General features: G+C 37.8%; 1 protein-coding gene across 1 annotated transcript in view; it reads left to right on the plus strand.

The window, feature by feature from the left end:
• The window catches only part of GRID2 (glutamate ionotropic receptor delta type subunit 2), a 1,708,541-nt gene that overhangs the window by 1,384,398 nt on the left and 311,675 nt on the right, over positions 1-12,468 (plus strand). The window contains exon 12 of the mRNA XM_037529328.2: positions 164-302. Within this exon, the coding sequence (XP_037385225.2) occupies positions 164-302 (139 nt within the window). The remainder of the gene's footprint in view (positions 1-163; positions 303-12,468) is intronic.

The following is a 12,468-nucleotide window of genomic DNA, read 5'->3' on the forward strand; positions in this document are numbered from 1 at the left end:
TAAAATACAGAGATATGTGCTAATGTTATTATATAGAAAGATTTTTCACTAGTTAAGTTAATTGGATATTGATCTTATGTCCCCAGATTTTCAATACTTGTTGTATTGAAAATATTTTCAAATACCTGTTGATGTTCTTTTATTTCTTCTCCTCTTTCCATAGGTGGGGAGGTCCCATATACAACTCTGGCTACCCGAATGATGATGGGAGCTTGGTGGCTATTTGCTTTGATTGTCATCTCATCTTACACAGCAAACCTTGCTGCTTTCCTCACTATCACCCGGATTGAAAGCTCCATCCAGTAAGTAATAAGTGTGGCTCCATTCCAGTAGCCACAGAATATGAGAAATGAGGGGCATGTAATAACTTTTTAAATAAATGCAAGGTATCTGATAATAAATTTATAATTTATTTTGAGCAAAGGCTTAATTTTATAATATGCAGAATATCACCATAGTTCAAGTCCTGAAAATACAATTATTAGTAGAGAATTTCTTATTAAAATAATTCTGGTAGGCCCTCCCCTGGTGGCACAGCAGTTGAGCGCTGGGTTGCGAAGCTGCCTGCAGTATCTGCAGAGCCAGTTGGATCCCCGGCCTCCGGCGGGAGTCCCACATGGCATGCAGACCTTTCCTGTCATGCCCGCTGTTCCCCTCAGCAGTGTATTTCACTGGTCTGCCTGTTCTGTTCCCCGCTCTGGCTCTGGTGAATTCTCTCATCCTCCCACGCTTCTGACTGTACCCAATGCTTGTATAAATAAATAAATAAATCTTTTGAATAAATAAATAAATATAAAATAATTCTGGTGGCCTCCCTAGTTGCCTAGGTGTTAAATCTCAGCACTACGCCGGGAAGGCCCACCATAACCAACTGAGTTCTATCCTCTGCCAGGGAGCTAATCTACATGATGCAGCAGATCTCTCCTGTTTTGCCCACTGCTCACCTCAGCAGTGTATTTCAGTAGATCCACCTGTTCTGCTCCCCAGTATGTCTCTGTTGAATTCTCTCAACACCCCACACCTCTGGCCTACACTCCAGTTCTATGCAAAAACAAATAAAATTTTTAAAAAATAATAAAATAATTCTGGATATAATTAAAATGTTGCTTACACATCCTCTAGGTAGGATAACACATCTTCAGAATTTTAACCCACACAAAGAATGACTATGTCTGGGCAACACTGTGGAAAGGAGAGATAATGGATTCATACTAAAGTATGTACAATCAAGTTAGATACTACCAGTTTTTTCCTTGAGTCTGTTCCATTACACACTGCCTTAGCAAACTATTGAATTAGAAGATTGATTTATGATAGGCAAATAGAGAAAAAGAGAGGGAGGAAGGCAAGGAGGAAGGGAAGCAGGGGTAGGAGGATGGAGGGAGGCTATGAAAAGATGAAACCATGTTTGTCCTGTCTCTGTTACATTATAACTAATGTGGGCAATCACAGTTTTTTGGGGTTTTTTTTCTTATCTGCAGGGGTGGTAAATGATGGATAACTGTGGTTCACTTGCTTAAATTCTAAAAGATACCGTATGGGCAGGAAGGCCACAGAGCTGGTTCTATGATCTGGCAGATGGGTAAAGGAGGAGTCCTGGAGACCTCAGTGGTTTTCTCAGGCTTTTATTGAGCTCTTACATGTAGTGCAGCTACCAGGTACACGGTAGGCAGGGGTGTTAGGGGGCCAGGAGGCCGGCAGGCCTCCCAGCCTCCCACAAGTCTTCACTCTGGGTTTCCTGGCTTCTTTCACCCCTTTTCTCCCCTGCGTCTCTCCTGCTTCTGCTTCTCTTGGCATATATCTCAATACTGCTGCCATGGCCCACAAAAGTAAAGGACACAGATTGCAACAATGTGACAACTGCAGGTTCCCCATCAGGCATGCAATCCTAATGGAGGGAGGGCAGAAATGCCTGAAAATAATTTACCTTACAGATACCTAAACCGATGTTTGAATTTACAAATGCCATTTCCACGAGCCATGAAGGACCCACAACTTTTGATTACAACAGTCGTTTTATTGTGGTGGTTTTATCTTTTAAGATCAGCAATCCATGAAACTTCTGCCTTATTAGAACATAATGTATAATATATCGTTTTAAGAAAAATTTTATTCAGTATGTTTTATTCACCCTAAAACAAAGTAGTCAGAATTTTCTAAAGTTGAATAACATTTATTTCACCAAAAATCTGACAATTCAACATTAGATGAGATTTATCAAGAAATTTTGCTAGGGATAAATAATGTCCTTAAAAGAAAACAAAAATGCTATTACCTTTAACAGAATAAGTAAATGAAGTCTATTAGTAGCCACAAAATGGTTGTAATATAATACTAAAATTAAATCAAGAATTAATGATCGAGGGCCTCCCCAGTGGCGCAGCGGTTGAGCGCTGGGTTGCGAAGTTGCCCACAGCCTCTGCAGCGCCGGTTCGATCCCCGGCTGCTCCCCGGCCACCGAAGGAGGGTCCCACATGGCGCGCAGACCTCTCCTGCCGCCCGCTGCTCCCCTCAGCAGTGTACTTCGGTCCTTCTGCCTGCTCTGCTCCCCGCTCTGGCTCTGGTGAATTCTCTCACCCTCCCGCGCTTCTGACTGGACCCAGTGCTTGTATAAATAAATAAATAAATCTTTTTTTTAAAAAAAAGTCATTATAAAAAAACAAGAATTAATGATCTATAAAGAATTAAGGTATTTTTCTTCACTTGTTTTTGGTATACAAACTGAAATCCCAATATTTTACTTGTAATAATATATCACTATTTCATCCACTAATACAAATGGTATTTCCAATTTTTCTCATCCAATTGTACTCCTAAAGTTGTCTTCCCAGTTATTTTTTTGTTAATGGAGTTTCACGTTCTTTCAAATTATTTCCCTTATAGCCAGTTCTATGTGTGGCATGTTTATAAATTATACAGATTAAAGATCATTGCGAGGTTAAACCGATAACCTCATCAGAATCATATTCTAAACAACAATGAAAATGATTATCACTGCCCAACAAAGAAATCAATGAAATTAGTAAAATTATGAACATAATAGTCAACATTTCTAGAACACTCACAAAATATCAGAATTCATGTTAAATATTTGACATACATAGGCACTTATTACTTCTGAAATGCATATTATTAATAACATATTTTATAAGGAGTTGAGAGGTAATCGTCCCCAAATTATGTAGCTAATAAGTGATTAATTGAAAACTAGTGCTAGGGGGCCTCCCTGGTGACACAAGTGTTAAATCTCAGCACTGTGAAGCTATCCACAGCCACTTCAGCACACGTTTGATCCCTGGCCAGGGGGCTGACCCATATGGCACAGCAGACCTCCCCTGTCTCACTGGCTACTCCCCTCAGCAATGTATTTCAGTAGATCTGCATATTCTGCTCCCCACTGTCTCTGGTGAACCTCTCATCATCCCACACCTCTGGCCTATGCCCCAGCTCTTGTATGCATAAATAAATAAATCTTAAAAGAAATATAAAAACTGTCATCAATCTGTTTGATTCCTAAACCCGATCACACTACATTCCATTCTACATGTCTATACTTATTTATAGAGCTTTATAAATAATGAGTTAAGAGTTTTTTGGTTGCTAGGTATAGGTAGGTAAGGATTAGATTCTTCAAACCCTCAAATGACTTGAGAAAATAAAATGTGAAAAGTTAGTTTTATTTTAAGTCAATTATGGAGCATATATCCTAATATGACCTAATTACATCTAAAGCTGCTATCTGTCATTTAAGGTGAAACTGCTTTAGCAGATGCAGTCAGTAAAAATCACATTAAGAAAATAGTTTTAGGGCCTTCCTGGTGGCGCAAGGGATTAAGATGCAACCTATGAAGCTAACCGAAGCCACTGCAGTATGAATTCCATCCCCCACTAGGAAGCAACCCATATGGCACAGCAGACCTCTCCTGACTCGCCCACTGCTCCCCTGAGCAGCGTATTTCAGTCAATCTGCCTGTTCTGTTCCCCTCTGTCTATGGTGAATACTCTCACCCCCTGCACCTCCAGCCTGTACCCCCATTCTTGTATGCATAAATAAATCTTAAAAAAAAAAGAAAATAGTTTTAATATCACATGAGAGAGATCTAAAATAACAGGGTTAAAAATGAAAATAGAATAATTTATCTCACTTACATATTTCTTAATAAAATATACTACTTACTACTTACCAGGTTTAGATTGTCATATTTTGAGAATACATAAAAATAACAGCATTTGTAGTTCATATTTGACTTTGGAACACATAAATTCTAAATAAAATAACAGTTTCATACAGTGAATTGCAAAACAATGATCACAATAATAAATTCCAAATTACATTTACTGAGGGTTTTTTATGATGTTAATACATCTATTACATGTGTTAATTATTTCTCAAAATAAACCTAACAGTGCATATAATACCACTATTCCCATTTTGATGATAAAGAAAATAACTATAATGCCAGCTCACATTAGTAAAAGTAAAAAATGGGTAAAATAAATCTTATCTCTAGACTAATTTTGAAAAGGGAACTAGGAGCCAAAAGAATTAAAAGATTGCTACTGCTCTCCCCAAACTTAAACATACCTTCTAATTTCATGCCTGAGTTGTTTTGGTAAACATAATTTCCTACAGTGTTTCTTGGAAACATTCAAAGTTTTATTTGTAAATAATGTCAAGCTTTCTTGGGAAAATTCTAAATCAATTTTTCTTATAAAAGGCAAAAAAAAAACTTTTTCATAATATCCAATGTCATGCTTTTAATCATGTATATTCATAATTTTGCTCATTACTACATGAAGCAATGCTTATCCTCATACCTTTTTTCTAGCCTAATTTTGTTGTACCATTACCATATTTATACTAACAACATCTTCATTTTCAAAATTCTTAGTCACTTCTCTAGAGTATGAGGGGCAAAATTGGCTAAAGGGATATTAGTGATAGAGAGAAGGAAAGCAGCCAGTTTTGAACAGATGGCTGACAGAAACTCTTACAGCTTGATAGGAGAAATTCATTTTATATTTATTTTTGGGAAGCTGAATACATTCTGTAAAATCCCCACCACCTTTTAAAAATTAGCTATTTATTGGCATCTAACTTTCTATTTGTCACTTGCCATTAATAAAATGAAAACATGAAATTTTCCCGAAAAAGGTAACCTCAAGTTTAATTTCATATGCCTTCAATAGCAGAGGCAGTCTATCATAACAATGTTCTACTGCTTGTTAACTCTGTGCTCAGGTTTGGTTGGTTTTTTGTAATGACTCATTAATTCTCTCTGCCCCTAACTCCGATTCCTGGCTTTGGTTTGAGACACTTCCAGAGCTTATCTAACAACTTGTTAATTATCCCAGTCCCCACCTCCAGTTAACTTGCACCATCTAACCTCAAACCAACCCCCCACCACCACCACCATGTCTAACCCACTATCATTTGGAAATTTGAATGGGGGTTCTCCATTTTCAGTAAATGCCACAAGATGGAGCCATCATAGAGCTGTCCCTATATAAGGGACCTGGAGTATTGCCTTACTAATGCTAGCTCCTAAACTTCCTGGAGGTTAGTCTTTTGGGCTATTTCTGTATAGAGGTTTTGCCAGACTCCAAGTTTGGTGGGGGGGCAGTGGGTTTGAGCTAGCCTGCTGCTGTCTCTCTTTGAGCAAATGTTGGAGTTGAATGGTCTTTAAATGAGAGGAAACAAATTTAACAAAAAGTTGAGTATACAAGCTAGAGAAAGGAGAGTGAGAAATATACAATCTTAGGGCACCCAGGAACGCAGTATCCCTGTAAAGACCCAATTACATGTTCTCTTCTCCTGGAGAAACTTTTCTCTAAGTCTGCTAGCTCATCTTGAATTTTTCTTATGATGAACACTCTGTTTAACATAATATAACACCATGGTTCCCTTGGGCAGCAGTAAACAGAAAACCTTTTAGGAGGAGTTTCACAGTAGAATTTTTCAAAAAACCTATTGGTGGAGGAGGGAAAAAAAACTAGGTAGAAATTATGTTATAGAGCAGGGAGAGGGAAACCCCAGAATCCCCAAATCTGCCCCCTCTAAATAGATTCTGCCATCCACCACATCAAGACAAAACATGTAAGATCTTTAATGGGAAGGAACTTTAATGCAACTAATGAACATACAGAAAAGACAAAGAATATAGTTTCCAAATCAAGCACCCAAAGTTACCCATCCCCTTGTGGGTAAAATACTACCCAAATGGGATTGGCCCAGAGCAAGACCCGAAAGCCTGCCCAAGTCTAAAGCAGCTTCCAGTAGGGACCCATACAAAACGATCAGAAACAGACAGACAAGTCTTGGAGGAAAAAAACGAAATCAAAATCAAGATAAAAGCTGCCATTGTTAATCTCCCCATGGGTCTCTCAACCCCACGGGTCATTCAACCAGTCCAGGACCAAGAAGCAAGTGCATTTGACTCCTCCATGTCACCTTCTTGCTCTCCATCCTGCTTCCTTCTTCAATATCCTCTCCAGCTTCTTCTTCTCCCTCTTCAGCTCCGCCCTCTTTTGGGTGGGGCAGGGAACCTGAAACCTCCCCTTTTCTTGGGTACCTACCTGTTACAATTAGAAAAAGATAGAAGAACTGGTATAGCAATCCAGTTTAGAATCTGGATTACCCTTTATTTATTTCCTAGATGGACATTGTTTGTGTCATGGTCAGCAGAATTCTTTTGTTGTCTTTTGAAGAAGTACATTAGGTAGCAAGATGTTTGAGCAACAGCATTCCTGTTTTTCAAATAATATTAGAGGAATCGTGTTGTCATTGCAAAATGGAGGGAATACTACATAACTATTAAAACACTTAATGCATATATAAACTTCATTCATTTAATTCAACAAGTTGTACCTCTACATATAGACATATAGATATTTAAATAACACCGATAAGAATTTAGTCACTAAAGATATTTCAATGTTATCTGTAAGTCACAGTCTAGTTGTGGAGAAAGAATGAATGCAGAACAAAATGGAAGGAATGATTTCACTCAATAACTTGGAGGTAGAAGGAAAGATGCTAGCTTATATGACAGAATTTCTCTGAAATGTCATCTAAGAGCTTGATCTTGAAGGTGAATTTCAATAGAGTAAAGGGGTAAGTTAGTGGGGGGCATTTGGTAAAACAACAGAGGTATGAAACTCTGAGGAGAGTGCCTAGCAACTGGTAGATGACAAGAATATGTTAATTTCCTTTCTGAATTAGGATGGGTAATGAGAGTGCAGAACACTGAATAAAAAAGGAAGGTGGGTCCACATCTTGAAGGGCATGATAAAGCTTGTTAAGAAATTTGGAATCTTTCCTGGAGATAATGGAAAGTGACATCATTTAAGAAAGACAGTTTACCTGTAAAGAGAAGGATGAATGGGAGAAAAGAAATATGGGAGTGTAGTGAAAGTTGTTAAAGGGTTTAAAATACTTGTATTTATGACATTACAGTACTATGACTTTATTTAATATAAGCCAATCCACATATCTTCATGTTTCAAGGGGTATTTAATTTGAAAATACCAAAGAATGAAGGTTAACTTAAGAGAAATCTTGGTTTTTTGTTTTGTTTTGTTTTGTTTTTTAAGATTTATTTCATTTATACAAGAGCCGGGGTACAGGCCAGATGCACGGGAGGGTGAGAGGATCACCAGAGCCAGAGCGGGGAACAAAACAGGCAGACTGATGAAATACACTGCTGAGGGGAATAGCAGGAAAGACAGGAGAGGTCTGCTGCGCCATGTGGGTTGCTCCGAGGCCAGCGGGGATCGAACCAGCACTGCAGAGGCTGTGGATTGCTTCACAGCACTGCGCCCCACTGCCTGGGCCACCAGGGAGGGCCAAGAGAAATCTTGTTTTAGAAACTTTGTGTCTCCAGTTAATAGTTACATTTCTAATAAATACAGGATTATTTCCTCAGTTTACTAATTTACAAAAAAAAAAAAAATGAGAAGATATGGTTTGCTTCCTCTTGGCTGAAGAGGTAGGGAAGAGTAGAATTTTACTTAAGTGAGGAGGAAATCACTCTGATTAGATGACATTTCAGATGACTTGACTTTTCAGGAGCAGCTACACAGAAAATTTGCATCTCAGGGTTTGTTAGTCATGGACTACACCTTGCCTGTTAGTTACTTTAAGACTTGATCCAACAAAAAATACTTTTATGCAATTATGAGATTGAATAAATTAAATAAATTATCTTCTTAAGATAAAAGTAGTGTAAGACTATTTTGAGAAAATAAGAAATTAAAATAAATTTTGAAGGACAAAGCATTTATAATCCATAACTTTCTATCTAATAATAAATTCTAATATTTAGACAAACTTTATTTTAACTGTTCATTCTGAAGTTATTGTATATACACAAGAAATTGCAGAGATGTTCACCTAATTTTCCCCAATGGTTACATCGTAAGTAATTTTAGTACAATATCAAATCCAGAGAACTGACGTGGGTACAAAATGTGTATAGCTCTATGTCATTTTATCTGTGTAGAAAGCATAACCACCACTGAAATAGAAAATACTGCACACTATTATAAGAATTACTCTCATTCTGTCTCTTTATAATCAGACTATCCCTTATTCCTCACCATCCCTCACCCCTGGAAAACATGAATAAATGTTTTTTTCATTCCTGAATGTTTGTCAAGAGTGTTATTTAAGGGCCTCCCCTGGTGGCGCAGGGGTTGAGCTCTGGTCTGCGAAGCTGCCTGCAGCCTCTGCGGCACTGGTTCGATCCCCGGCCACCGCGAGGGTCCTGCATGGCACGTGACAGATCTCTCCTGTGTTGGCCGCTGCTCCCCTCAGCAGTGTATTTCATCAGTCTCCCTGTTCTGTTCCCCACTCTGGCTTTGGTGAATCCTCTCACCCTTCTGCACTTCTGACTGTACCCAGTGCTTGTATAAATAAGCAAATAAATCTTAAAAAAAAAGTGTTAGTTAAATTGAATTATATTGTATGTGGGCTTTTGAAATTGACTTTTTTTCCCCCCCCACTCAGTATAATGTCCTTGAAATCCATCTATGAATTTGGATACATCTAGTTCATTGCTTCTATTGCTGAGTAGTAGTCCATGATATGGATATACCAGTTTCCTTAACAATTTACCTAACAAATGACATTTTTATTATTTTTATATTTTAGCTATTACAAATAAAGCTGCTGAGAACATTCATGAGCAGGTTTCTTCATAGGCACATTTCCATTTCTCTGACATAAATGTTTAGGAGTGTGACTGATAGTTCATGTGATAAGAATATATTTAGTTTTTTTAAAAACTGCCAGATTATTTTCCAGAGTTGTGGCACAATTTTACAAATGATATAAGGAAAACTCAGTCTCTCTGCATTCTTTGCTGTTGTTACTATTTTTTTTTAATTTTAGCTATTCTAATAGGTATTTAGATGATATTGTAATTTTAATTTTCATTCCTCTAGTGGCTACTGATGTTAAACATATTTTCATATACTTAGTTGCTATCTTATTCTTACTTAAAAGACCTTGCCTTATATTAATTTTCTTTTATTCTTGCACTTTTAGATGTTTTATTTTATAAGAAGTAATAGCCATTGTTACAAAAAGTAATATCCAAAATTCTTAATGAGATAATACAGAGAACTTATTCTGTTTTTCATTTTTGCTTCACATTTCATTTCACTCACTCATTGGTTAAATAATTTTGTTTCCCTAAAAAATCACTTGCGGCATTTAGATCAGTTTGTAAACAAACATTTATTTATATGTCTTTTTTATTTCATTAACATTGCTTTATAACATTATATAGGTATCACCAGATATACAGAAGGTATACGCTATTGTAAATCAGCATCTGTATAAAACAAAAATATATTTTGCTTGCCACTAAAAGTCTAGTTTCCATTCTTCTACATATAATTGACTAATTTAATCTGATTTACTCATCTCCCTTCCCCTTTCCTTTTTAAAATGTTTTTGTATTATAATTTGAAGATATATTTTTGCTCTTCAATATGTACACATGTTCCACTCACCCTCCACCAAACCACTATACCAATACCCCCTATGCTAGCCTCCCCCATCCCCTACTCCTTCTCCGCTGTTCCCTCTGGTAATGAATAAATTCTTTCCCTGAATTCAATATTTATCCCTACTTGTTTTTGCCTGTTTTTTTTTTATTTATATTCCACAGATGAATGAAATAATCCAATATATATATATTTCAATTTCAGAATTATTTAACTTAATCACCTGGATGTTCATCAATTTTGTCTCAAAAACCACTATTTCATCTTTTTTTTTTTTTTTTACAGGCTCTACAGTACGCAATTGAGTACATATTCCATAATTTCTTTATGTATTTTCTGTTGAAGGGTACTGAGATTGGCTCCAGGACTTGCTATTGTGGACAGAGCTGCCATGTACATGGGCATATATAAACCTTTTATATTAGAGTTTCATACTTTTAGAGTGACTACCTAATAGAGATAGTGCTGCATTATATGGAATCTCCATTTTTCTTTTCTTTTTTGGTTTTTTAAGATTTTATTTATATATTTATACAAGCACTGGGTACAGTCAGAAGTGTGGGAGGGGGAGAGAATTCACCAGGGCCAGAGCGGGGACCAGAACAGGCAGACTGATGAAGTACACTGCTGAGGGGAGTGGGCGCCGCAGGAGAGGTCTGAGTGCCATGTGGGACCCTTGCTGGCGGCCGGGTATCGAACTGGCACTGCAGAGGCTGCAGGCAGCTTCGCAGCTCAGTGCTCAATTGCTGTGCCACCGGGGAGGCCCTTAATTTTTATTTTCTTAAGAAATCTCCATAGGGGGCCTCCCCGGTGGCGCAGCGGTTGAGCGCTGGGTTGTGAAGCTGCCCACAGCCTCTGCAACGCCGGTTCGATTCCCGGCTGCTCCCAGGCCACCAGAGGAGGGTCCCACATGGTGCGCAGACCTCTCCTGCCACCCGGTGCTCCCCTCAGCAGTGTACTTCGGTCCTTCTGCCTGCTCTGCTACCTGCTCTGGCTCTGGTGAATTCTCTCACCCTCCCGCGTTTCTGACTGTACCCAGTGCATGTATAAACGAAACAAACGAATAAATAAATAAATAAATAAATAAATAAATAAATAAATAAATAAATAAATAAATAAAATGAAAAAAAAAAAAAAAAAGAAATCTCCATAGGGCCTCCCCGGTGGTGCAGCGGGTTGAGCGCAGCACTGTGAAGATGCCTGCAGCCTCTGTGGTGCAGATTCAAGTCCCGGACAGCCAGGGTGATACCCACATGGCACAACAGACCTCTTCTCTCTCGCCTACTGCTCAGCAGTGTTTTTGTTCTGTCTGCCTGTTCTGCACCCTGCTCTGTCTCTGGTGAATTCTCTCACCCTCCCGCACCTCTGGCCTGTACCCCAGTTCTTGTATAAATAAAGAAATCTTAAAAAAAAAAAGAAACCTCCATACCATTTTAGAACGAGGCTGCACCAACATGCAGCCCCACCAAAAGTGGGTGAGAGTTCCTTTGTCACCACCTGAATGTCTTCTTTAGAATAGTGTTTATTTTGTCAATTTCTTTTGATTGGTTGCTTTGTTTATTTTTGTTGTTGGATTGATTGAAATGATGCAGAGATTAGCCCTTGGCAGATATGTTATGTGCAAATGTTTTCCCCCATTTTGTAAGTTAACTTTTTTTGTGATGACTTCTTTCAAGGTACAAAAGCATTTTCATTTGCAGTGGCTGCCCTTGTTTATTTTTGCTTTTGATTCCCTTGCCATTGGTATTGAGTCCCAAAATACATCTTTACAGTTGATGTCCTGTAGTGTGTTCCTTAAGAGTTCTTTCAAGTAATTTATGGCTTTAGTTCCTATATCCAGATCTTTAATCTATTTTGAATCTATTTTTCTGTATGGAATTAAGTATGGATCTAGTTTCATTTTTTTGCATGTAACTATCCATGTCTCCCAGATCATTTATTAAAGAGGCTATCTTTTCTCACTTGCATGGTGGTAGCTCCTTTGTCAAAGATTAGCTATCCATATATGTGTGGGTTTATCTCTGGGTTTTCTATTCTTTCCCATTGGTCTGAGTTTCTTTTTTGTTTCACCTCTTTTGATGAATGTTGCTATGCAATAAAGTTTGAAATCAGGAAGCATGATGTCCCCCATTTTTTCTCTTTCTTTCAGGATTTCTTTAATTATTCAGGGCCTTCTCTGTTCCCATACAAATTTTCAAATTGCTTGCTCGATTTAGTTGAAAAAAGTCGTTGGGATTTTGATAGGTATCGCATCAATTCTGTAAATTGTTATAGGTAATATGGTTATTTTTTTTTCTTTTTTTTTTTTAATATTAAATTTTATTTTTATATTCCCCCATACAATTGCAAATGCCCCATTCTGACCCCAATCCTTCCCCTCCCGCCCCCCACCCCCCAAAAAGTGTCTCTGGTTCATAGTTTTTTGTTGATTTTGATTTTCACTTTCTTATATTCATT

The sequence above is a fragment of the Talpa occidentalis genome, unplaced genomic scaffold, assembly GCF_014898055.3.
Source record: "Talpa occidentalis isolate TD23 unplaced genomic scaffold, MPIMG_talOcc4v2.1 talOcc4.6, whole genome shotgun sequence".
NCBI lineage: Eukaryota > Metazoa > Chordata > Mammalia > Eulipotyphla > Talpidae > Talpa > Talpa occidentalis.